A 27,254-nucleotide genomic window follows, 5' to 3' on the forward strand; every position below is an offset into this window, starting at 1 on the left:
TACCTGCAAGTCGGTTCCAACCCATAATGACCCTAGGGCATCTTATTTTATCACTTAATTCCCTAGGCATTTTCTTCCTATGGATATTCATCCTGTTCAAAACAGTTTGGGGTGGCTGGTACAAACAACACCAGACTGAGGCTCTGTAATCTCAGGCCTGACTCACACTTCAAAGGAGCTGTGTAACTTTGACCGAGACACCCAACTTCTCAAGGTCTCATACTTTCCCATCTGACGATGAGCGCTTAGACATGACGTCATTACGCTTCTGACACTGCCGCAGTTCTATGATTATATAATTATCTCCATTCAATAGTTGTATAGTAGAAGTCTGTGTCTAGCTTCATACCTTTGGTTGGAAAATCTAAAGATCTGAGTGATGCTATGGATTATACAAATTTTATTAGGAAAGAACCACAAGGCATCTGTGAGAGGCCTGTATTTTGTCAAGTTGATCAGATCATAAAGCAGCTAAGTAGCTTTTATTAGATAAAAATTATTGTCCACCTATGGGACAATTCATATTGTATAAGAGATGGAAATACTTCAGCTAAATATTCTGATTTTTGAAAAAATAAATACTTGAGCATATAGCTGTTGTGTCATTATGAGTTAAAAACAATTATCTTAAATGTTTGTAGAAAAAGCTAGTCTCTTAACAATTTAGTTCTCACACATAAAGATGTTGGTTCTAACATGTGAAACAGAAACGTATTTTTATTTATTTTATAGTCTGGCAAATTTCTAGAATTATAGACTAATGGAGAAAAAAGAAATCACACTTTATCTAGTTTTACTTTTTATTTCCACTAAACAGAACACATTGGATAGAAAAATGGTTGGTTTCAGTACTGCTTGTTATGCTGCTGCTGCTGTTGTTGTTGTTGTTGTTGTTGTTGTTATGTGCCGTTGAATCAAATCCGACCCATAGGACCTTATACAGGGTTTTCGAGGAGCAACTGGTGAACTTGAACGGCCAACCTTTCAGTTCAAAGCGGCTTTGCAGTCTGCGCATTAATCCACAGCAATTCACTGTTAATATTCTCATCATAGCAAAGACTGTTGTTGTTGTTGTTGTTGTTGTTGTTAAGTGCCGTAGAGTCGGTTGCTACCCATAGCGACCCTGTAGAGGGTTTCCGAGGAGCAACTAGTGAGCTTGACCTTGCAGTTCAAACGGCTTTGCAGTCTTAGACCAAGATTACATGGATGCAAATCTGAACTCTATTATTTTGTTGTTGTGGTATAAATGACTAAGAGAGCAGGGTGGCTCCATAGAATAAGCAATGGACTGTGAACCACTGGTCAGCAGTTCAAGTCCATCAGTCTCTCCTCAGGAAAAAGATGAGGCTTGCTGCTCCTGCAACAATATACAGCGTCACAAACCATGTACAGGGTAGCCATGAGTCAGATCTGACTCAACAGCATACAACAACAATAAATAGCTAAAGAACTACAAATATATTTTAGACCAAGTGGACACCCATGTACTTTTGTCCTCAAACCCCTGCAAAGTCCATGCTGAGAAACTCACCTGAAGAAATTTTAGCTCCCAAGGTATGGTCACTGTAACCAATAACTTTAATATTGTTTTCTAAATAATATCTACCTGTAGAGTTTTAGGATACAAAAAAATCCTGCCCTAAGAATATTTCTTGGCTTTTGATACTCTATGATGTCCCCCCCCCCCTTTTTAAACATACACCTCATTTTTAGAGAACATTTGGGTCATGAATACATAGTCTTATGCCTCCTTTCATGTTCTTAAGTATTCAGGGAGTGTTCTAACAAATTCGTGGGATGGCAGGGAGGCCATTAAAATTAACTAGGTTTATTATACTTACAGTTCCCAGAAACAAGGAAGTAAGAACGCCATGATGCAGGGCTATCTGGGGAATTGCACTCCAGGAAGTGATAGTGAAAGTTGGAAATATGGGAGAGGGTTTGTGTGTGGCAAGCAGAGTGGGACAACCTAGGTTATGAAGGCTTCCTGTGGATTGGATAGTTTGAATAATTCTGCTAGTTTAGGGGGCATAAGGGCTATCCTTAGTCATTGGGTATCTCTCCCCAGGTGATTAAAATGGGTGCTTCATGACCTAGGAGTATGTGAACCTGACAGAGGAGTGGTTGGACAGCGGACTTAATCAGCTGTTCAAAAATAGACCAGCCTCCTGACAGGGCCTCAAAACTGGGTCAAACAGCATTTAAAGAAACTGGAATTGCAGGGAGGAGCTCCTTTTAAAAGAGTAGTGAGACCGTTGTTTGAGTTGCGGCCCTGTTTCCTGGCCTTTCCCAAGAGGGCTGTCACTTGGGAGTCCTCTTGGACTGCAACTCTGATGACAGGGTGTGTAGAAGAAGAGACTGCCTGAAACCTTCAGATACTACTTGCATCAGAAGTGTCTGCCTTTTCTTTCTCTGCAGAAAATTACAAGGCTTATAAACGAAAATGCCATTACTTGATAGACCTTCAATTATAAACAAAAGTGGTATAATTAGTCTCAAACTTGGCATCGCTACCATAGCCCTATAAGAATGGCAATTGCTTTACTCAATTATTTTTATAAATATTTTTCAGCAGAGAACTGCTTATTAATAAGTTGGTCCTAGGTGTGCAAACAACTTCAAAAACATTTTTCATCATAGAGAGGAAAAATAGACTTTTTTTTTATAACTAATCCTTTAAATACTGCCCACATGTGAGAGAATAACAAGTATTCTAATATTGCAGAAGAGCAAATAACAACTTAGATTTCACATGTTTTATGAAAAATCATATTCTCTTTAGGAGTTAGTACTAAAAGAAAAAATAAGCCCCTTCCCTTAAATTTCAGCCATTCCCTAAAGGTTAAATGACAAAAGAATATTTATTGAATGTCTACTGTCTCACTCAGAGTCCTGGTGTGGTACTGTAGGTTAAGCACTGGACTGAAAGGCTGTTTGAACCACAGGGTAGGTGGTTTAATCTTACCAGCCACTCCTTGGAAACCCTATACAGGATCGCTGTGAGTTGAAACCAACTCGACTCAACAGCACTTAACAAAAACAATATTATCCCTCTTAGAACATACACTTCATGATCTGCAGGAAATCACATACAGAGAACAGTGCCTGGCACATATTTTATCAATGCAAATTTCTAAATGAATGAATAAACATATTTAGTTTCTAATTTATCTTTCTTATCCAGTCATTTTATTACATTTCCCACATACATGTTGATATTGTTGTTATTAAGTGCTGTCAAGTTGGTTCCAAGTCATAACGACCCTGTATAGGGTTTCTGAGAAGTGGCTACTGGGTTTGATCTGCCGATCTTACAGTTAGAAGTCCAATGTCTATCCTACAGCGCCACGCCAGGACTCATTTTTAATATCTTGTTCTTGATGTTGTTGTTGTTAAGTGTCATTGAGTCAATTCTGATACACAGCAATGCTTTATAGAATTTCAAAGGAGTGGCTGGTGGGTTTGAACTATCAATCTTATGTTAGCAGTTCAGTGCTTATTCTGCAGCGCCACAACAGGTCTCATGTTTAATGTCTTAGTGGACTTCAAAATGAGCTGGAGAGTTTAAAGTTGAGAAATGAAAGAGTTGATCTGTTAGATTTCTGTCTGTTATTACATTCCTATTTACCACTATACGCTAGCAAAATGTTTATACTAAACAAAGGTACTACATGTGTAGTAGCTGGACAGTGAATAAGGAAGATCATAGAAGAATTGATGCTTTTGTGTTGTGGTGTTGTAGGAGAATACTGAAAGTGCCATGGACTGCCAAAAGAACCAATAGATCTGTTTTGGAAGAAGTGTAGCCAGAGTGCTCCTTGGAGGCCAGGATGGCTAAGCTTTGTCTCTCATACTTTGGACATATTGTCAGGAGGAAACAATCACTGGAGAAGGATGTCATGCTGGGTAAGGTGGAGGGTCAGAGAAAAAGAGGAAGACCCCTAATGAGATGGCTTGGCCAGGTGGCATCATTGATGGACTCAAGTGTGGCAGCAGTAGTGAGGTTGGCCCATGATCGGACATTGTTTCGTTTTGCAGTGCATGGGGTTGCTATGAGTCAGTTCTGACTCGATGGCACCTGACAACAACAACAACATGTGTACACACATTAGAAAGATACTGAAGGTAAATAGAATGACATCCACTTTACAAATAAAGAAACTTGCAGGGTATAAATGAGTCCACAAGTGGTACAGGTCAAACCAGGACATAGCCAAAGTTTACTTCTCTCCCTTTGTTCCAATGCTATACTCTAGACATGCTCCCTTTTCAATGTTTATAAGATTTCTATATCTTTTATTAGCTTACCTGCTTATCTCTCTCTTTTAAATCATGAGCTTGTTCTGAGCAGAGACAACATCTTAGCCTTCAATGTATTCTCAGCATTTGGCACAAATACATACATTTTAGTTTCTTAGGAGCCTTCATAATGCCAGAAAGAATCCTGTTCAGGTTACTGCTTTTAACACAGTTTATTTTCAAGACACTCAAGAAAGGAAGACAGGAAACCTTCCCAAGTGAGTGTATGTTGTTGTTGTTAGATGCTAAAGAGCCAGCTCCAACTCATAGTGAGCCTATACACAACAGAACAAAAAACTGCCCAATTCTACACCATCCTCATGATTGGTGTTATGCTTGAGCCCATTGCTGCTGCCACTATGCCAATCATCTTTTTTGGGGAGTCTTCCTCCTTTTCACTGACCCTCCACTTTACTAAGCATGATATCCTTATCCAGGGAGTGGTCCCTTCTGATAACTTGTCCAAAGTATGACAGACAAAATCTCACCATCATGACTTCTAAGGAACATTCTGATTGTACCTCTTCCAGCACAGATTTGTTTGTTCTTCTGGCAGTCCATGGTACTTTCAATACTCCTCTCTTATACCATAACTCAAATGCATCAATTCTTCTATGGTCTTCCTTATTCATTGTCAAACTTTCACATGTACATGAGGTTCCTGAAAATACCATAATGTGGGAAAGGTGCACCTTAGTCTTCAAGCTGATTTCCTTGCTCTTGTAGAGACTATAATATGTTCAGTATCCCACACATCTCTTCAGGTGATTTTTGCTCCCTCAAAAGCAGGTTTCTCTAACTCCTGTTTTCTAGTATTCCTCCCTGATTCACCCATTTCGATTCTGTATGGCAGTCTTTCAGAACAAGCTACATCATAGAGTGATGCATGACCCACATACACTCTAAAAAGATCACTGTTTTCATAGACATATTTCCAAGAGCCAATAATAATGTGTTACATCTTAAGTGAGGCTCATGCAATTGGGCTACTTTGTAGAATTTGGGGGAACGGTATGCTTCTTTCAAAATACGTCCTGGAAAGTTGTATTTGATCTGCCGATCTTCCTGGAAAGTGAGGAGTCTCCTGGCAACGTTTATGATTTCTTAGCTCTTGAGAATCATATAGAAGAGAAAGTAATTCTTTCACCTAATGAGCTCCTTCAGGGAGATCTGCATGCCTGATGCTACTGCCCTCATCCATAGAGGCAGCTGAACTAAAAGTAGAAATACCAGAAAGGTATCTATGGGAGGTTCCATCAACACAACATCAGTTCTGCTAGATAACAAAGTTCTACTCATTTGTGATCTAACAGTGCAACTGCCCTGGTTTAAAAAAAAAAAAAAAAAGGATCAAGAGCATCAAGAGGGTGAAAAGGAACTTATATACAAGGATTCTTAGGTTTATCTAAGGTCATTACTATCTTTCAATTGAGTTTGGTTCTGTAAGGAGACCATGAGCAAGGTAAAAAGAACATGATAAACTTTCTTTATCCCTTCAAATTAAAGACCAATCTAGTTGATTGTGGCTTAATTTTAAATCTACAGAAATGACTGATTAATACTGTTTTTAAGTCCCTTGGTGGTGTCTAATCTGCATTAGAGACTCTAGGGTGGAGTCCCACCCTTCCCACATGGCATTGCCGTGAGTATGTATTCACTAGACAGCTATCAACAATAGTAACAATAAGATGTTTTTACATCGGGGGTACTATGGAGTCCTGGAGCGGTGCTGTGGGTTAATGCGCCAGACTGCAAAGCCGTTTGAACTGCAAAGTTGGCGGTGCAAGCACACCAGCTGCTCCTTGGAAACCCTATACAGGGTCGCTATGGGTCGGAACTGACTCAACAGCACTTCACAACAACAACAATGGACACACCCTCTAAAATGGGGCGGTGGGGGGGAGTCTCTTTCACTGTCGCTTTCTCTTTGTAAACAACTGAGCATCTTTTGTGCCAGTAATTTCACATTTGTTATTCTACATAAATTAGAACCTGAAACAGAGAGGCTGATAGATTTGTCCAGGGTCTCACAGCATATAAACCATAGAACCAAGACTCACATTCACTTTTTCTGCTTCCAAGTCTACAGTTGTTGTTGTTGTTAAGTCCGTCGAGTCAGTTCTGCATAGGACTTCTGAGGAGCAGCTGGTGGGTTTGAACTGATTACATTGTGGTATGTAGTCCAGTGCTGACCTTACAGCGCCATACCAGAAGTCTAAGTCTAAAGTATTTTTCTTTAAACTACATTGCCATTTGCAAAGCAAATTATAATTTAGGACTACATATTCATTTTGGCATATGAATTATTTGACTTAAAAATTACACCAACTGGAGAAACTTGAAACCAGTTTAATTGCTACAATAAAAATGGCCTTCAAACTAGGGCACGTAGATCCCCAAGATTCATGAACACTTCAAAGAGTACAAGCACAAATAGTTTTAAAGGAATCCTTTTTCAGATCCCTAGTATGTATGCATGTATGTATCTACAGGTGGGTTTCAAAAAGTTCATGGAAAAATGGAATTAAAATGTAATGGAATTCTTCCACAAACTTTTAGAAGCGCCCTCACTCACAGACACATGTATTCATATATGTTCTTTCATTAAGTCAATCTGCACATGAACCTAATGTATCAACCTGGTTCTCTTCTCCTAACTCCCACTTAAAGAAAAATAGTCACATCTCTCACCCATGGTAGGTACACTACACTGAAATGGATTGTAAAGATATCTGAGGCACTAAACTAAGGTGTGGTGCTGTAGGATAAGCACTGGACTGCTAACCACAAGATCAGCAATTCAAAATAAGCAATCACTCATTGGAAAACCTATACAGGATTGCTATGAATCAGAACCAACCCGATGACACTGGACAACAACAATAACAAACTAAGGGAAATTCATTATCACCATGCCAGTTTTAAGAAAGAGAATTAGCTCTAAAGCTAACAACTTCTCTGGGAAGTCAGGCTGTTTCCAGTAATTTGTTTTCAACAAATTTAAGGAGGCCCTAATACATGTGTTGTGGCGCTGTGGGCTAATACATCAGACTGCAAAGTCATTTGAACTGCAAAGTCAGTAGTTCAAACTCATCAGCTGCTCCTTGGAAACCCTATATAGGGTCGCTATGGGTCAGAATCAACTCAATGACACTTCACAACAACAACAAAATATATGTGGTGCTGTAGGATAAAGCACTGTAGGATAAAGCACTGGACCATAAAGTTGGTTTGGACCACAAAGTTGGTGGTTCAAACTCTCCAGAAACTCATTGGAAACCCTATACAAGGTCACTATGAGTTGTAACTGACTCGACGGCACTCAACAACAATACAGTTATCAGCTCATAGGTCATTAAAAGTAATTTTAATGATAGATTAGTTATACTGTAGATCTGGTACATATAATTCAGAATAGGTATAGAGAAATCAATGATCTGATACTAAATAAGAAATCCTCCAATACCATCTATCTATTTCTCAGTACTTAGAAACAAGCTAAGAATGATGTTGAAACTAGTTAAATTCTAGCAATGGTGTTGCTGTTGCGTGCAGTCGAGTCAGTTACAAGTCACAGAGACCCTGTATAGGGTCTCCAATGAGTTCCTGGAGAGTTTGAACCACCAACTTTGTAGTCCAAACTGACCTTGTGGTCCAGTGCTTTATCCTACAGTGCTGCATGTATTGTTGTTGTTAAGTGCCATCAAGTCAGTCTCAACCCATAGCGACCCTGTATAGGGTTTCCAAGAAGTGACTGGTGAGTTTGAACTGCTGACCTTGCAGTTCAAACGAACTTTGTAGTCCAGCTCATTAACCCACATCACCACACCAGGACTATAGGTTCTCCTTAAATTTGTTGAAAACAAATTATTATATGTTTTCCAAAAGGCAGCTGGTGGATTTGAACCACTGGCCTTATGTTTCAAATCAACATTGTAATCGAGAGCTTATCCTACAGCACATCACCATGAATCCACATTTTTAGCAACAAATGATAAGTATTCATGAATGGACATTTTTAAAGCCTCCACCATCTCTTCACAATGCATTTCCAATAAAATTCTACTTTCCATATTTAAAAATATTATGTTAAAGAGTTCAAAATATGCATATTTGATCATTTGTTACTAATAGTAACTGTGAAGCTAATTCGGTTCATAAAAATTGACTTTTTAAAAAGCATTTAGAGACTTACAATTACAGAAAATTTAATAAAAGAAAATTTCTACTTACATACATATTTTTGTTGCAGTGAAGTTTGATACACTGCTCTATAAAAGTTTGAAAGTATACTAAGATGTATTTAAAACTTACAAATACATTCCAGTAGGATGAGCCAATGGAGAGAATGCCCTATTGAATGGAAACAGAACACAAGAGTTCATAGCAAAATAAGAGTAATATAAAACTCACAGTTGTTATAAAAGAACTTATTTATTTTTAAAAAACTGGTTGCCATTGTTTATCAAATAACTATGGTATTCAGATTCAATAGGCTACATTTAAAATACCATCATTTACAGTATTAAAATCCATTCTCTGCAACTGCTTACACTTAGGACAAAATTGTTTAGTCATCTCTATAGAAAAATTGTAGTACATATATTTTTTTTTAAATAAAACTTTTTTTAGTTACTTGAACAGACACATTTGAAGATCTCTGTCAGATAGTATTACACATAATCAGTATAAACATCTGTATCTATCCAGAGCCAAGGCTACCATTATATGAGGCCAAAGTACGCGCAAAAGTATAACAATTAGTTAAAATAATATCAGGTGATTTAAGAGAAGCTTTAGGTGCTGAGTCAATAAATCAATCAGTGGAATGATGATTTGGGCCCACTTTCAAGTTGCTATGTTAATACTGTATATATAATACTAACATTACAGACTTCTTGTAAGCAGGTAGGAGTCAGGATGAGACTGCATTCCTCTAAAGACTAGAAATTATCTGACACATTCTCTGATTGAACTATGAGCAGAACCCTGACTAGGACTCACAATCACTACTTTCATGTCTAAATTAGGTTATTGGGTTGATTATAGCTATGAGGTTCTGCGTCTCCACTTGTGAAGCTACTAATGATCCTGTCAGACCTAAGGCAAAATCAGAGAGGAGAGGGGAACAAGTGGAAAAGAATGACAAAGAAGAGAGCAGAAGAAAAAAGGGAGAGAGAGGGGGGAAAGAAGGAATGTACATAGCTGAAGATAAGGAGAGGGAGATTTTTGTTAATAATCTGCTTCTGTACAGAATGAAAAATCATCTTCCAAGATTCTGCTCTTCATTCTAACTCTTTTATCTGTATTTTTGATTCAATCATTTATAATTTCTCTTAAGCATATTATTCTTTTTTTTTTTTTCCTCCCCCTTCTCCCTTTCTCTCTTCTTCTTCTTCTTTTTTTCTTCACAAGCCCTTTTTCCCTTTACTTGTCAATTGATAATTTGGTCATGGGCTGTCATTCTAAAGAAAAAAAAAAAAAAAGTGTTTGAAATTGAAGTAATTTCTGCTGCTATTATTTCAGCCATATATAGACTGGTTTATAAAATAAACAATATCACCCATGAGTAATGTGCTCCCTTAAACAATTAACTTCATAAGGCCAAATGGTCAACATTGACCCAAAAGCAAGGATGAAAAGGCAAGTAGGAGAAGGGAAACTAAGTCAGTGGAAACAGAATAAACAGAATAGAAATAAGGAAAATGCTGATACATTGTAAAAATCATAACCAATAGTACTGAACAATTTGTATAAAAATTATAAAAGGGGAATCTAATTTACTGTACCAACTTCCACCTAAAACAGAATAAAATATTATTTAAAAACAAATATGTCTTGATATCATTAAGTCATTGGTTAATGACATCCTTGATTCCAACTCATAACAGCTCTGTAAAACAGAGTAGATCTATCCCATAGAGTTTCTAAGACTATAAATCTTTATTTGGTAACCAACTTCCATATCTTCTTCCATGGAGTTGCTGGTTAGTTTCAACCACCAACCTTTCAGTTTTTCCAAGCACTTAATTATTGTGCCACCAGGGGTAGTTGATATTACTGAAAATGTGATCTAAGATCTCTATTTCTGCTTCCTCAAAAACAATGTATTGCTTGACTGCTTTAATTGGTGGCACTGTGGGGTAATGCGTCAGACTTCAAAGTCATTTGAACTGCAAGATCAGTGGTTCAAGCTCACCAGCTGATCCTTGGAAAGCCTATACAGGGTTACTATGGGTCAGAATCGACTCAACGGCACTTAAAAACAATAACTTTGAAAAGTTAAGATGCCAGGACCCTATCAGTTCCCATTCTCTTTGCTTTTGCTTCTACACTTAAACAACTCATTCTTCTCCCCTTGTCAAACTTCCTATCACTACACTCCATTCATTCTGTGTCCTTTCTGGCTACTTGTTACCCACCACCTTATCTAATTTCTTCTTCTGGACTGGGCTTCATCAACAACTCAGCCACAGCTACACAGCACTACCACCATGACTACCACCACCTCTACTTCTGTTCCTTTTCCTACTGTCCGAATCTGCTTGGCACCCACAGCCCTGGTCCCTTGGCCTTTTTGTCTATCAGAGTCCTTGCTGGTTGATGTCTTCCTTCTATCCCCTACCCAAATTTAAGCATTTCCCACAAGAGTCTGTGTTCTGTTCTTTTCACTTCTTAAACTGCTTCCTTTAATATCTTCATGTCCTACTTCAAATAGCAATCCTGTTTGGAGAGATTCCACTTCTTCAACTTTTATACCTTTCCCAAATTTTAGACGCACATTTAATGTAAACAAATAAACCACATAGTCATCATTTTCCTGCAATGAGAGTCTCTTGTCCCAGAAAGGTCACTGTGTCGCTATAGGATAAGCACTCAGTGGACCATAAGACTGTTTCAACTGCAAGGTCGATGGTTCAAAAACACCAGCCACTCCTCAGAAATCCTATACAGGGTTGTATGAGTTTGAACCTATTTCATGGCACTTAACAACAACAACATTAATAGTACTTCCACTCTTCTAGAGAGCCAGGCTTAAATCTCCAAAATTATTTGATTCTTTCTCCTCTTGTATCCTACAATCTATGTTGTTGTTGTTAAGTATTGTGGAGTCAGTTCTGACTCATAGTGACCTTGTACAGGGTTTCCGAGGCTGTAAATCTTTACGGGAGCAGAACGCCTCATTTTTCTCCCACGGAACCGTTGGTAGTTTCGAACTGCTGACCTTGAGGTTAACAGCCCTATTCGAACCACTCAAGCCCTGTCCATTGTTTCCTAATGTCCCCATTCTCTTTATCCAGAGCCATTTCAGCACCTACGTCTAGGTTTTAACAATGTCTTAGCTACACAATTTCAAATCCCTAAGTCTTTCAAATTTCAGTCTTTTTCTTGTAATCTTTTCTTCATAGCAATGACAGGTTTTAAAAGCAATTTATTTTGTCCCTCCCATGCTCTACCCAACAAAGTCCAAACTCCTCAATCTCTTACACTAGACACCTCATGGTTGGACACTCCAAACTTTGTCTCTCTGGCTCCTCTACATTGCAGGTAATATAAATATTTACTATCCCTGGAATATCCTCTGAAATTTAGTGACTTTATATTTGTGTTAGTCTGGCTGAAATTTCCTTCCCTATCAGTTTCTTCTATCAAAACAAACAGCCTGCAGAGTACTTCTAAATCCTTAGTCTCCTAAGAAGCCTCCCCAAATTGCCTTTGGTCATTTGAATTGTCTGTTCTTCCCTTCCATTAAATCCAGTAGTGCCTGGGTTTTAGTATTTACTCCAACCTGTCTTGCTGTAGAGTTATGTGTTTATCTTTTTTAGCAGTCTAAAAGCCTTTGTAGGCAAAAGTCTGTGCTATTGTACATCAACAGGGAACTGACAGACAGTCAAGCTGAGTTCAAAAGAGTAGGTGGAATGAGGGATATCATAGCTGATATCAGATGGATATTGGCTGAAAGCAGAGAATACCAGAAAGATGTTTACCTGTGTTTTACTGACAATGTATAGCATTCCTCTGTATGAATCATAACAAATTATAAATAACATTATGAAGAAGAATAATAACAGAGCACTTATTTTTGCCCATGAGGAGCATTTACATCGACCAAGAAGCAGTTATTTTAACAGAACAAGAGATACTACATGGTTTAAAATCAGGAAAGGAGTATGTCAGGGTTACACATCTTCAGCATAATTATTTCATCTGTATGTAGAGCAAATAATCCAAGACACTAGCCCATATGAAGAAGAACACAGCATCAAGATTGGAGAAAGACTTACTAACAATTTGTAATATACAGAGGACATAACCTTGCTTGCTGAAAGTGATAAGAACTTGAAACACATCCTGATGAAGATCAAAGGCTATATACAGCCTTCAGTGCGGATTACACCTTCACATAAAACAAAAATCCTTACAACTAGACCAATAAGCAGCATCATGACAAGTGGAGAAAAAATTGAAGTTATCAAAGACTTCATTTTACTTGGATTCACAATAAGCACCCATGGAAGCGACAATCAAGAAATTCAAGTATACACTGCATTGGGCAAACCCACCACAAAAGACCTCTTTAAAGGGTGAAAAAGCAAAGATGTACTTTGACGACTATAGTGGACTATGGTACACTAATTCCTCACTTATTAACTATCTCCTTATCTAATATTTCATGTCTATAAAGATAATTTTTAATATACTTTTTTTATATTTTAATATACTTGCTATCAAAAAATTCTATTCTATTGACTTTTTATTATCCATATGTTTTCCATATAGCTAATAAAATGTATGGAGTTAATGTGCTGTGGGTTAATTAACACTGTGAGTTAATGCGCTGGACTACAAAGTCAGTTTGAACTGCAAGGTCGGCAGTTCAAGCTTACCAGCCACTCCTCAGAAACCCTATACAGGATCTCTATGAGTCAGAACCAACTGGAAGGCACTTAACAGCGACAGTAAAATGTATGCTTGAGAAATGATACATAAACAACATAGTCAATGTTTGTACATCTTCCCTTCAAGTTATGCAATTTTATGCTAATTTATGCTTTTCTATAACAGGTGGTGCTAGAAGTTAACAGTGAATTTATTGTTGAGGTAATGTATAATAAAATTATTTACTACATTTGAAATTCAAGAAAAATTAATTTTGTAATACATCATATATCAAGAATCCGAATTTTTATAAAATAGTCATTCAGATCAAAGTAAGAGAAATAACTTCTAATGAAATAAAATAGCAATGGTCGCACTCTTAGCCCCCAAATTCCCATGCCTTTACAGCATTAATTTATGACAGCCAAAGGTCTTAGTAATCCTACTTTCAAACAATCTAGCAGTTTATTTATGTTTCCCAACCTATAACAAAGTCAAAAAAGAAAGGTAAAGCTTTAGCATAGAAAGACAAAGGTTTTCTTACATTAGCAAAAAAGACAATTGATAATGTATGAGGAATGATGATGTATTAATTCACTCCAAGATGAAAAATAAAAAATATGTAGTTATAACTAAACAGAACAGAGAATCTGGTTCCAATCTGAGTGGGATCAGAAAATACATTTACCATCCTCTGTATCTTTGGCAGGGCTTTACTATAATAGTTAAATCTTCATTGGAATAATCTCAAATCATTAGGCAAAAATAAAATTACTACAATAGTTGACAAAAGTAGGGAATGTGTGGCACATTTCAGAAAGTTGTATCACAATGGGACAAAATAAAAATGCTTTTGGTCTTAAAAGGATTGAGTGAAATATCTGCTTCCCCCAAAGTGGTAGTTTACTGAAGTCTTAGCGTAAATAATATTATTGATGTACTCAGTAAATAGATCAGCACTGATAAAGACACACACACATTTTTATGTATAAAATACCATTTCTAAACTCTTTAAAAATTTGTTAGACATCTACTAACAATGACAAATAAACCTACAACGGGAAGAATATAGCCAACAAAGCCACAAATACTGTGAAGCTGAACTGGTGTTTGCATTATTGTAGGTATCAACAATTCAGTCAATAATTTTTTTCTCATCCTTCAAAAATACATTTAGATGTTTAACACCAGCAGTGTCTTTACCAACAGAAGGGAAAAAATCCCTTCCCACATTAAATAAGCACATCTCACCAGCAAACTTTTGTTTTGTACAGAATGCACTCACATGAAAGACCAACTAGCTTTTGCACTCTGAAGACTGCAAAGTCTAGTCAAAAGTCAATGAAGGCTGAGGTAGACAAGACCTCTACCTAGTAAGTATAGCTTTAAAAGAGAAAAACTACAACAAAATACACGGTATGTTGAAACATTATGATGTCCACAATAGCTAATGAAATGTGTTTCACTAGGATCAGATAGTTAGAAGTGAGATGATTCCAAACAAGTAGTGAGTCAGGGAGTGACCAAGCTATATGTATCTATATTCAGTTGTGAATTAACAAAACAGTTTTTAAATTCCATGCAGTCCCATTGTTCCTTTGGATACATCTCATGATTTACATCCATGTGATTATTTACTAAAAGTAAAAATTTCCTAAGACTGTAAGTTATTTGAACCATTTTTTTCTTAAGGTGAAAGAATTAGACATAGAAAATGGCACTACAAAATGGCAGACTGTCAGAAGACAAAAGCGAGAGTGGATCAAATTTGCTGCAGCATGCAGAGAAGGAGAAGACAACTCGAAGAGGAATCCGATTGCCAAAGTAAGTGATGAAAGGACCTTGTAGTCAAATGAACTGTGAATTAAAGCCAGGTACCATGACTTAGCTCTGGTAGTGTAGTGGTTAAGAATCGGGCTGGGAACCTTAAGGTCAGCAGTTCGAAACTACCAGCTGTTCTATGATAGAAAGATGAGGCTTTCGGCTCCTGTAAAGATTTACAGCCTCAGAAATCCTGTACAGGGTCGCTATGGGTCAGAATCGACTCAACAGCACTTAACAAAATCAACCATGACTTAGGAGTCCTGGTGTGGCGCTGTGGGTTAATGAGCCAGACTGCAGAGTCATTTGAACTGCAAGGTCAGCGGTTCAAGCTCACCAGCCGCTGCTCTCTATGCGTCAGAACCCATTCTATGGTACTTAACAACAACAAACCATGACTTAGGACTCCTGGAGGGGCACTGTCAGATCAGCACTGGACTGGGAACAACAAGGCCAACTCTTCAAAGCCACCTGGTGATTCAGTGCTTATCCTACAGCTGGAAATACAGCTTTCACTGGTGGTGGTGGTGGTGGTGGTGGTGGTGGCTATGTGCCGTGGAGTCAGTTCCGACTCATAGCGACCCTGTACAGGGTTTCTGGGGCTGTAAATCTTTACGGAAGCAGAAAACCTCATCTTTTTCCCGTGGAACAGCTGGTAGTTTCCAACTACTGACCTTGCGGTTGGCAGCCCGATTTGTAACCACTACACTACCAGAGCTGTTGTTGTTGTTGTTAAGTGCCGTCGAGTCGGTTTACACTACCAGAGCTACATGTTATTAAATCAATTCCAACTCATAGTGAACTCATATGACAGGGTAGAACTATACTCTAATGTTCATGATCTAGTGTAAATTAGATAATTACCTTAACCATTTTCCTTGTAGATTCGATCCGACTGTGAAGTGAGCCAGAAAATTACATATCGCATTTCTGGGGTGGGGATTGATCGACCACCTTATGGAGTGTTCACCATTAATCCCCGGACTGGAGAAATTAACATCACTTCAGTGGTGGACAGAGAGATAACTCCAATTTTTTTGGTAAGTCACAATGGTGGTTAGATGCCTAAGTAACAAATCACCTCAGGACAATTACTTATTTTGATAAAGCATAGTAGAAAAAGCAAATAAAGACTTGAAGGAGTGGAAAAAGTGAAAACATAGATGTTTATACTTTAGACCTTTGGTGTGCTGCACTTGCCTTGATTACATTTAAATTATTAGACAGAAATGTAGTTGGGTTCATGGAGAATTGTTTGCACATTCCCTTATATATTTTCAAGTATGCCACGTAAGTTCCTTTGGCTGAGAAAGACAGTGTTTTCTACTTTCCACAGATCTACTGCCGGGCTCTGAATTCACGGGGTGAAGATTTAGAAAGTCCTCTTGAGCTCAGAGTCAAAGTTATGGACATAAATGATAATCCACCAGTGTTTACACAGAATGTCTACACAGCTTGTATTGAAGAAAACAGTGATGCAAGTAAGTAAAATGGCACTTCCTCTCTGTTTTGTTCTGTCTTGGTCAAGATGTCACAAGGTTTAAATACAAGTAATTTAAAGATTTTTTAAAAATCCAAAATGTATTTTGTAGAAAATCCTCTAATTGTAACTTATAAATGAGATTTTTAGAAATCATTTGGCTTAAAATACCCAATGTCAACTTGCTTGTGCAAGACTCTTACACGTGTGATTTAGTGGGTACTTACCACTTTCCTCAGAGATAGTTATTGGGTTCATGACCAATTTATTCTGAATGAGCAAACAAAGGAAGAAATCATGAACAGTCAAAAATTCCTCAAAATCGCTGACTTATTCATAATAAGTAGAGAGTTAGGAAAGGTGTATATGCAACCTCAGGTCAATCACTGAGGATAACCCACTGATCTAAAAGGCTACACAGCTAGTTGCATTACTTTTCATTCATTCATTCATTTACTTATTTCTGCCTTATTCCATTTTCAACTTTAATACCCTTTTCTCTTTCAATCTTTGTATCAGTTCTTCTGAACACCTTTCGTTTCTGCTCTAAGGCATACCTCTGTTTTCTTACGTTGTTACTGTTCTATCCCCCTGTGCCATCTGTCCCTTACAGCTCCCCCAGTACTCACATCCCTTTCTTCTTAAAATTCGTGTCTTCTCCTGGAAATAATTAATTATAAATAAGATATAGCTTATATGTATTATTCATAAAGTAAGTAAGTAACAAATAAATTTCCCAAAAAAATATGAGGGGAAGAATAGACAAAAAAAATAATAATGTCAGAAGAAAGATGAGAAAACAGGCTAAATACGAGAAAGAGAAAGTAGGGAAATGTGTAAGGAAGAGAAATAAATACTGGAGGAAAGAAGGAAGGTGACATCAAAAGGTAGAGGTAGAGAGGTATTTTCAGGAGAACTCAACTTCAGATCCTCCAAAGTAAATAATGTTTAAAATAAGAAATGCACGTGTTGTTTAATAAGAGAGGAGGACACAGTGTAAACTCAAGAGATGCAAAACTGAGAGAGAGACTTCAAAGTCTACTTGGCTTCTTTATTGGCATACACTGGCAACCTTGTTAATTGATGCTCCCTCCTTTGAGGATAGTTTCTGAACAAATGGCATGAGTCATGGTTTGTTCTATATGAGGGGGATCCCTGGCTCTGTGCTAGGATTTTTCACTTTGAAGCCTGCCTGGGAAGCAAAAGAACTTCAGGGACCTATCAGTCTTGGAAAACTTGTGCTGTGGATTGACATCCTTGGGAATTTGCCTAGAGTATCCGTTGTTTTTGTTCTTTTAATTAAGAAGTTTTTATGTTGCTATGGACAAATCTTTCAACAATAAATCTTTGACTGTTGGGCAAAATTCTCCAATGCTTTATTTTAGGATGAGTGACAAGAATATAGATGTTCAATAAACAATTGCAACTAATTGAATCTAATTAAGCTATAATCTTTCTTATTTACTCATCAAAGTTTTTCATGGCAAGACTGTGGAAGTAGCAAATGGATAAAAATGGTCTTCTCAACTTTATATTGACACAGAGAGCCTATTGAATTTATTTTTTGCATATTAAAAATCACTATTTTGCTACTAATTTGCCATGGAAATGTGAGGATGCTGTTGTTGTTGTTATGTGCCATGGAGTAGGTTCCAACTAATAGCGACCCTGTACAGGGTTTACAAGGCTGTAAATCTTTACCGGAGCAGAAAGCCTCATCTTTCTCACGTGGAACAGCTGGTAGTTTCAAACTGCTGACCTTGCGGTTTGCAGCCCAATTCGTAATCACTACGCTATCAGAGCTCCTTAGAAATGTGAGGATAATACCAGTCAAAAGTCTTTCATAGGGATACAAGGATTAAATGATTAAGGAGCGATTAAGGCAGGCATATTATAAATTGTAATGCATTTTTAAAAACCAAATCACAATTATTTATTTTAACAATGATGTCACTGAAATGCATTCTAATGGAAAACTAGAAAAGAGTGGATTCAGAAAAAGGCTGACCACTCTTTTTTCCTGTGCCTGATAATTTGCTGGATTAATTCTAACAAAGTCCCACTCAAATCTTCATTTCTAGACACACTGGTAGTAAAGTTAAGTGCCACGGATGCAGATGAAGACAATCACCTGAATTCTAAAATTGCCTACAAAATCATCTCTCAGGAGCCTGCAGGTGCACCCATGTTCATTCTGAACAGATACACAGGAGAAGTTCGCACAATGTCCAATTTTCTTGACAGAGAGGTAAAGTCTTCTACAACTGAATGATAAGAAGTAAATGACTCAATTTCAAAAAGGCAAGAATTAAATGATCCATGTATGTCCTTACTCTAATGTAAAGTTGTTGTTGTTAGGTGCCATCGAGTCGGTACCGACCCATAGTGAGCTTATGTGCAGCAGAATGAAACACTGCCCCATCCTGGGCCAACCTCACTACTGTTGCCACGTTTGAGTCCATTGGTGTTGCCACTTGGCCAATCCATCTCATTGGAGGTCTTCCTCTTTTTCTCTGACCCTCCACCTTACCAAACATGATATCCTTCTCCAGTGACTGGTCCCTCCTGACAATATGTCCAAAGTATGAGAGACCAAATTTGGCCATCTTGACCTCCAAGGAGCACTCTGGCTGCATTTCTTCCAAAACCGATCTATTGGTTCTTTTAGCAGCCCATAGCACTTTCAATAATCTCCTCCAACACCATAACCCAAAAGCATCAATTCTTCTATGGTCTTCCTTATTTACTGTCCAGCTTTCACATGCAGATGAGATTATTGAAAATGCCACGGCTTGGGTCAGGCGCACCTTAGTCCTCAAGCTGACATCTTTGCTCTTCAACACTTTAAAAAGGTCTTGTGCAGCAGATTTGCCTAATGCAATCCATAATTTGATTTCTTGACTGCTGCTTCCATGAGTGTTAATAGTTGATCCAAGAAGAATGAAGTCCTTGACAACTTCAATCTTTTCTCCATTGATAAGGATGTTGTTTATTGGTCCAGTGGTGAGGATTTTTGTTTTGTTTACTGACTACTCGTCAGTAATGTAAAGTAGAGAAGACAAAATAATTCAACTGCTCTTTTCAAACGAAAATTAAAAGCTCATTTATAAAGATTTTATTCTATGTGGACACATTTATAAAATAAAAGTATCCAAATGTGCTATATTTGAATCAATACAGGACCAAAGCCTTACAGTCATTTTTTTTATCTTAATTAAGAAACACAGTATGTATAATCTCCTTGTGAGTGGATCCGATCGAGATGGGGCTACTGATGGACTCTCAGCCAACTGCGACTGTAGAATCAAGGTTTTGGATGTCAATGATAATTTCCCCACCCTGGAAAAGACTTCAGTAAGTGTTCATTCCTATAAACCATCTTCAAACTTGGCGAATGTCTATTGACTTTCCTAGTAGTTTGTGATTCTGCTACATGGACCCAAGTATTCAGCTTTGCTATATAAACTTTGGAATTCCTTATGTATAGTAACACATCTTGATATTTGATGTTTATCTGTGAGCCACTATTACATACAGACCTTCTATGTAAAAATCATGAATTATCAACTGCAGGCTTTACTCAGAGATTTGTGGAAATTTGTTGATATAATGCTGGAAAAAAAAATGTTACAATGTTGGTCTTTATATAAAGGCCTTCCTTATGATTTAATCAGTTAATTCCAAAAGTACTCTCCATTTCCATTTTAATTTTTAGGCATAGGGAAGCATGAAGGCTGACCCAGGTCAAATCAGCCTGCCACCTGTTTTAACTAAAAAAATACATATTATTGGATAATGCTAAGTTCTTTACATAGAGCTTTTCATTTTTTTCCTATGAATTTTCCTGCTTCAGCAGTTGAGTTGAACAGCAGGGAAAGGGACTTACTGGTATATAAAGCCTACTATATTTGCTATTTGGCTTTGTTCAGAAAAATTACATTTCCTTTGCCTAAAAGAAAGAAGCAAATTTAAAAAAAAATTAAAATAAGCAATACAAATTGAACAAAGTACCATCTTTGACTTTAAATTCACATATAACACACACAAATTGATTTTATTAACTTATAAAATTTGCTTTTATACTTTTTATTAAATGTACAATATTTAATAACAGTGAAAATTGTTGACATAGTTTGATTTTGGTAATATAAATGATAACTATATATTAATAATGCATTTCCTCTTTTGAAAATTAATTGATTGCAAAATTATCTATGTTATCTTAGTACTCAGCAAGTATTGAAGAAAATTGTTTAAATTCAGAACTGATACGATTACAAGCAATTGATCTGGATGAAGAAGGCACTGATAATTGGTTGGCAGAGTATCTAATTCTCTCTGGAAATGATGGAAATTGGTTCGATATTCAAACAGACCCAAAAACTAATGAAGGCATTTTAAAAGTTGTTAAGGTACAGTATGGGATCTGCAAAATTTTCTTTCAAATAAGTTTTAAATGACTATTATAGGTAGAATAGGCATTTAAAAAACACTCTGGCACTATGAAAACTACTCATGGTGGCACTTGTCCTTTGCAGGCTTACTACTTCCCAGCCCGCAGATACCTCACCAAGCAGGCTGTTAAGAGTCTCATGGTTCCCAATATCTAGCTGAGAAAACAAGGCAGGCACCCCAAATTAGATAACAATATGAGAGCTACAGCATAATGCATAGCAATGCAGATGTGATATTATAAAATTAACTGCTAAATGATGACATATAAAATAACTAATGAGATAAGAAAAGAGATTTTTTTTCCCAAAAGGGTTTCATGAAAGAAATGGGATTTAAGCAAGACTTTAAGAATAATAATATGAGTTCAGTTTGGGGAAGATTAAAGTTATGAAAATAGCTATTACATTGATCAAGTCCTGACATCCTTAAGAATGTGATCTAAGATGACAGCCTTAAAAATGGAAAAGAATGGGTGGTTCCTTCCATATCATTGCCTAATGTAGCATGGATAGTTAGGGAAAGGCAAGAGGTCATTTACCACTATATTAAATTCTGCATCTTCAGTCAAGCTTTTAATCAAGGGTTCAGAATTTTTTGGTTAAAAATCAAAAACTAGAAGTATCAAACAGTCTCTAGCAATCTTCTTACCATCTTAATCATGGAATTTGGATCCTAGTCCTGGCATGGCGCTGTGGGTTAATGCGCCAGACTGCAAACCCATTTGAACTGCAAAGTCGGTGGTTCAAGGTCACCAGTCACTCCTTGGAAACCCTATACAGGGTCACTATGGGTTGGAACCAACTCAACAGCATTTAACAACAATATAATATGTAACTATTCTCCTTTGTTTACAATCTCCCCAAACTACTAAACTAATAAGCCCATTTCCCATAAATGGTGGTGGTGGTAGTTGTGTGCACCACAGAGTCGTTTCCCACTCATGACAACCCTATAGGTTTCCCAAGCATGTAAATATTTACAGAACCAGAAAGCCTCGTCTTTCTCCTGAGGAGGGGCTGGTGGACTTGAACTGCTGATCTTCTGGTTAGCAGTCCAGTGTTAATCCTACAGTGTCACAACACTCTTCAGTAATGCTTTATATAACCCTTTTCTTAGTTTGAGAACATTATAAATAATTCACAATTCAACAAAAATGAATTGAGAATTGTACTGTACTAGAAATAGGAAGGTGAATGGTCCCTGTTCTCAATGAGCTTATAGTTTAAAAACTGAGAATCTTTTAGAAAGATCAGAATTCTCTGTGACTGCTAATAACAAACACTTTCTTGTATTTATTAATTTATGTGTATGGAAATATTGCAAAGTCGGTTTGAACCACAAGAACAGCACTTCCAGCTAACCAGCTGCTCCTCGGAAACCCTATACAGTGTCACTATGGCACTAAACATAACATAATATAAACACTAACGATTGTATTCTAAGACTTTACACAGATTTCACTTAATTCTTTTTAAATTAGGAAGAAAGTACTGTAAAAATGGGAATCAAAAGGAAAATTGTCTAAGTTCATCAAGATGGTAAATGCCAAAGACAAGATCGGGATATCTCTGACTTCAAAGTCACACTTAACTGCTGCCTCTAGTGTGTCACTATGTAACTGGGGACTAGCAAAACAGGTTTGAGAAAGGAACTATCACCCTGAGATTTTCGTTCAGATTCTGTTCACCTCAGTAACATCCTTTCCTATCTGCATGGACCTTTATGGTCTCCTCCAGACATATCTGTGTCAGGAAATGGCCCTTCCTGGACACACATTGTCAGATAGTTGAACATTTTCTCTGCCGTAGAAATTCAGCTATCTTCAAGCCAGTATGTAATCCTTTTGGATGGAAACTTCTTACTTCCTCTTTCATATTTCGTTCCAAAGTGAGCTAGTGTGCCCCTAAAATTAGAAATGCCATAGTCGTTGTTGTTAAGTGCTGTGGAGTGGTTTCCGACCCATAGCAACCCTGTATAGGGTTTCTGAGGAGCAGCTGGGGCGCTTGAACTGCCGACCTTGCAGTTAAACCCAAATGTCATAGTAAATTGGACCCCCCCCCCAAAAAAAAAAAATGAATGTGAGACTCTGACAGTTTAGTAAAATTTTCTGGAGCAAAAGACCAGCCAGAAGTCAAATACACTTCTGAAGAGGTGGTCTTCATCTTTGATCCGGTCTTGATCCTCATGCCAGAGTTTAACACACATTTACACATGCTTTGTCAGTGATGCCTTAAAACTGAGTTTTCCAGCCTCTCCATTCTAACTTAAAGCAGAGACATTGTAGTAAACAGTGGTTTTTATTGTTTTCATTTTGCTTTTTTTTGCATGCCCTTCACTTCAGCAAACAATCAGAATATCCTTGATAATGAGTTCCACTTGCAAAGAAGAAAGGAAAGACTTTTTATCTTTTCTCTATCACTCTTCATTTTTTTCCTTGTTGGAGAGAAAGATCCCTACAGACTGATCCCCAACCAGTTTCCTTTCTTTAGATTCTGTGAACCACTATAATTTATACAGTGTGGTCACATATAAATATATTTTCATCACACTGTATTCTAGAGGGCCCTAGTATGGCACTATAGGATATGCACTGGATGGCTAACCGCAAAGTTGGCAGTTCACATCCACCAGCCACTCTTAGAAACCCTATACAGGGTCACTATGAGTCAAAACTGACTCAACAGCACACAACAACAAAAACTATTCAAGAGGGAGAGAACTATTCTAACGAACAAAAAGCCCATTAGTGTATGTATGTATATATGAGTATATATGTATAAGAAAACCTCAAGGGATTTTTCTAACTATCAGATTGTATACTCTCATGTTTTCCATTTATTTAAACATAGATTTTTAATAGTATGGAATTCTAGAAAATGAAAGTAAGTTGTAGAAGCGTAATCTCTTCATATTGAAAATTCATTTTTGGCTACATAACTCATATTCAGCACTGTGTCAGGTTTTATATGAACAAGGATAGAAAACAGAGGTAAAAAAAAATAGAAATGCTGAACCTCAAGGATTTTAGCTAAAATGCACAATGCATATTGAGCTAGCCCCAAACATGGAACCAAGTGAATTCTTGTAAATGTTTCTGTCTCATCAGCACGTCTGGAGAATTTGGCTCTAAAACCTAAGAAAACATCCATGATGCCATGGAATTTCCCTAGGAAGCAGAGAGTTAGCCTGATGGCACTGGCATCTTAACTTGTGCTGCTGATAAATGCGTTCCCAGCTCCCATTAGCTTCCAGAGCACTTCTAAACAAACATTTCCCAGTACTCAGTTTTTCACAACTGCTGTTGTGTCTTTTCATGTCACCACATCAATCATTCTGGATTAAAAGATCCTACGCATCTTTTATCCACGGAATCCATTTCAAAGGTGACTTTGCCCTGAGTGGTATTTACTTATTTGAATGTATCCACCAGACCCAGCACAATTAAATTATAGTTTAGAGCGGACTATAATAATCATGAATTCTCCTTCAGAAGCTGTTTGCGTCATTAAAAAAAATAATAATTACAAGTCCAATTAATCATGTATATTGATTTTTCTATTCTGCTGAATATTTTAAGAGATATTCAGATGTGAATTCTATAAGGACAATCTAGGTTCTATTTAAGGAGCTCGGTAGCATAATGGTTATGAATCGGGCTATGAACCTTAAGGTCAGCAGTTCAAAACTACTAGCCGCTCCGCAAGAGATGAAGCTTTCTGCTCCTGTAAAGACTTACAGCCTCGGAAACTCTGTACAGGGTTGCTATGAGTCAGTTCCGACTCCACGGCACATAACCACCACCACCATTTTCCTATTTGGACTTCTGGTGTGGCAGTGTAGGATCAGCATTGGACTGCGAACCACAAGGTAAACAGTTCAAACCCACCAGCTGCTCCTCGGACACCCTATACAGAAACAGACTTGACAGCACTTAACAACAACAACACATTTTCTTATTTGTTCCAAAGTTGTGAACATTTTTGTATTTTATTCTAATATTATTTTTCTTAAATATCGCATTTAGAAAGATCAACTTTTCATTGCAGGGTTTTATATAAGAAATTCAAAATTCCAAAAGTTGAGTTGAATGTGAAGTCATAGACTTAGTGACTCTATATACCTGGTTATAACAATGGGTAAAGAGAATAACATGTCTAAAATACCTAATACAGTAAAAGGTAAAGTTTTATGAATTCAAAATCTGAAGAGCACAGCTCCTGGGCTGTATCTTAGTGCATTGCTTATTTATCATGGCCTTTTATTTTATGAAAAGAATCATTTGTTGTTTCAGATTGTTTTTAGGTTTTTTTCTCCTTTCCCTTCAGATGCTGGATTATGAGCAAATGCCCAATGTTCATCTTAGTATTGGGGTTAAAAACCAAGCTGAATTTCACCACTCCGTTGCCTCTCAATTCCGAATGCAACCAACTCCTGTGAGGATTCAGGTTATTAATGTGAGAGAAGGGCCCACATTTCAGCCAAACTCTATGACCTTCAGTGTGCGAGAAGGAATAAGAGGTGATTCCTTATTGAATCATGTGCTTGGCACCTACCCAGCTATAGATTTGGATACAGGAAATCCTGCAACAAATGTCAGGTACTATAAACACTTTGGTCATGTTAATATGACAAATTTGAGTTCTGTCCAGTGCTAATTCATTCAGTATGTATAAATGCATGTGCGTTTTAAATTTTTCAGAGTTTTCCTTTTCTTTTCTTGTTTGTTTATCTGTTTTAGAAGACTTTTATGGCATTAGTATTTTCTTAAAATTTTAATCTTGTTTTAGAAGCTTTAAATGTTCCAACTGGATGTCAGAGTAATTTTGTCCTGGGAGCAATTATAAGATGAAAGGGCCACCTACCATTACTCTGAGAGTTTTTTTGCTCTTTTGTGGCCATCTGTGCCATCCTTGACCTGGGCTGATTAAGTCAAATTGTAAACAATAAACTATCATAAAAGATGAGTCACTACTTATTTCCTTAAAACCTGTGTCGCCTGTGACTGGGATTAATTTCAGCCCTCTGATTCACCTGAAAGGGGAGAAAAAAGTAAAACAAAAAACAATGAAAGAAGTTAGAACACAGGTGTTTCAGATATATTAGGAGCATGAAGACAGAACTGGAGACAGAAAGGTAGTACTAAGGGTGCTTGGACGTAGATTATTCATGAATTAGCTCTATTTAAAGCATGCTGGGAAATAACTATATTGAAGTATACAAGTATTCTGTGTACCCTTCTATTTCTTCTTTTCTTACCAATAACTTTGATGTTAACAATTTTAATTACTTAATCAGCTAACAAGTTGACAGAGTTAATAAGGATTCTGAAGTCTGTCAATACGGAATAGAAGAAAAAGATGCGTTAGATAAATAATACTGAAGACCTGAAATTGTACCTGGTATAGAGACCAGGGAAGGCCTCGTATGGAACTGTAGGATAAGCACTGGAATGCTAACAACAAGGTTGGCAGTTCAAATCCACTATCCCCTCCGTGGAAAGCCAACAAAATAGAGACTAGATCTTCTTTCAATAAGATGAAGCACTTTAAATCCATCATATGTAACAAGACCCATAAAGAAAAGCGAACAAAGGCTATCACAGCCTCTGAAAAGGCCAAAAATGAAGTGGTCTGAAAGCAAGATGGTTTAATAGCTAAGGCAGACAAGCTGAGTAAACAACTTGTGTAATAAATAAATGATATTCCCTCAATATTGTGATGATACCTGAAATAAGCATATATATTATACTAAAATTATAGTAAGAGCTAGAAAAGTAAGAATGATGAAGTTTTAAAACCTTTTTGTGACTATATGCATTACATATGATACATGCATATATTTATAAACCATGATAATTATCACAAAATGCATGAAACACATCTATAAGTTCAACACTTCCATGTGATTTTAAACGACAAACTTTCACAAAAGCATAATGAAGAACTTATTTATTTCAAAACAGATATATCATAGGACACGATGCAGGCAGCTGGCTAAAAGTTGATTCAAGGACCAGTGAAATACAATTTTCTAGGGAATTTGATAAGAAATCAAAATATATCACTAATGGGATATACACAGCAGAGATTCTGGCTATAGATGGTAAGAAAACTTATTTTTAATATTTTAGTAAAATTGTTACTATATTAAACAATGTAGATATTTTTATATCATGTTATTGAATTCACTCAAATAAAATAATATATTTATTGGTATTAGCAATATTTCTAGAGAGTTTTAAATATCTTATACCCATAATTAAATTTAATACATTTATAACCTTAATTTGTAATCAAGATATAATTTATTTACGAATTGG

General features: G+C 37.0%; 1 protein-coding gene across 1 annotated transcript in view; it reads left to right on the plus strand.

Annotated features, from left to right (window-relative positions):
- Positions 1-5,274: 5,274 nt before the first annotated feature.
- The window catches only part of DSG4 (desmoglein 4), a 32,996-nt gene continuing 11,016 nt past the window's right edge, over positions 5,275-27,254 (plus strand). The window contains exons 1-10 of the mRNA XM_006835127.1: positions 5,275-5,433; positions 13,366-13,401; positions 14,872-15,003; positions 15,885-16,040; positions 16,337-16,481; positions 18,562-18,728; positions 19,700-19,834; positions 20,707-20,892; positions 25,261-25,532; positions 26,898-27,037. Coding sequence (XP_006835190.1) covers positions 5,275-5,433; positions 13,366-13,401; positions 14,872-15,003; positions 15,885-16,040; positions 16,337-16,481; positions 18,562-18,728; positions 19,700-19,834; positions 20,707-20,892; positions 25,261-25,532; positions 26,898-27,037 — 1,528 coding nt within the window. The remainder of the gene's footprint in view (positions 5,434-13,365; positions 13,402-14,871; positions 15,004-15,884; positions 16,041-16,336; positions 16,482-18,561; positions 18,729-19,699; positions 19,835-20,706; positions 20,893-25,260; positions 25,533-26,897; positions 27,038-27,254) is intronic.

The sequence above is a fragment of the Chrysochloris asiatica genome, unplaced genomic scaffold (genome assembly GCF_000296735.1).
Source record: "Chrysochloris asiatica unplaced genomic scaffold, ChrAsi1.0 scaffold00015, whole genome shotgun sequence".
Classification (NCBI taxonomy): Eukaryota; Metazoa; Chordata; class Mammalia; order Afrosoricida; family Chrysochloridae; genus Chrysochloris; species Chrysochloris asiatica.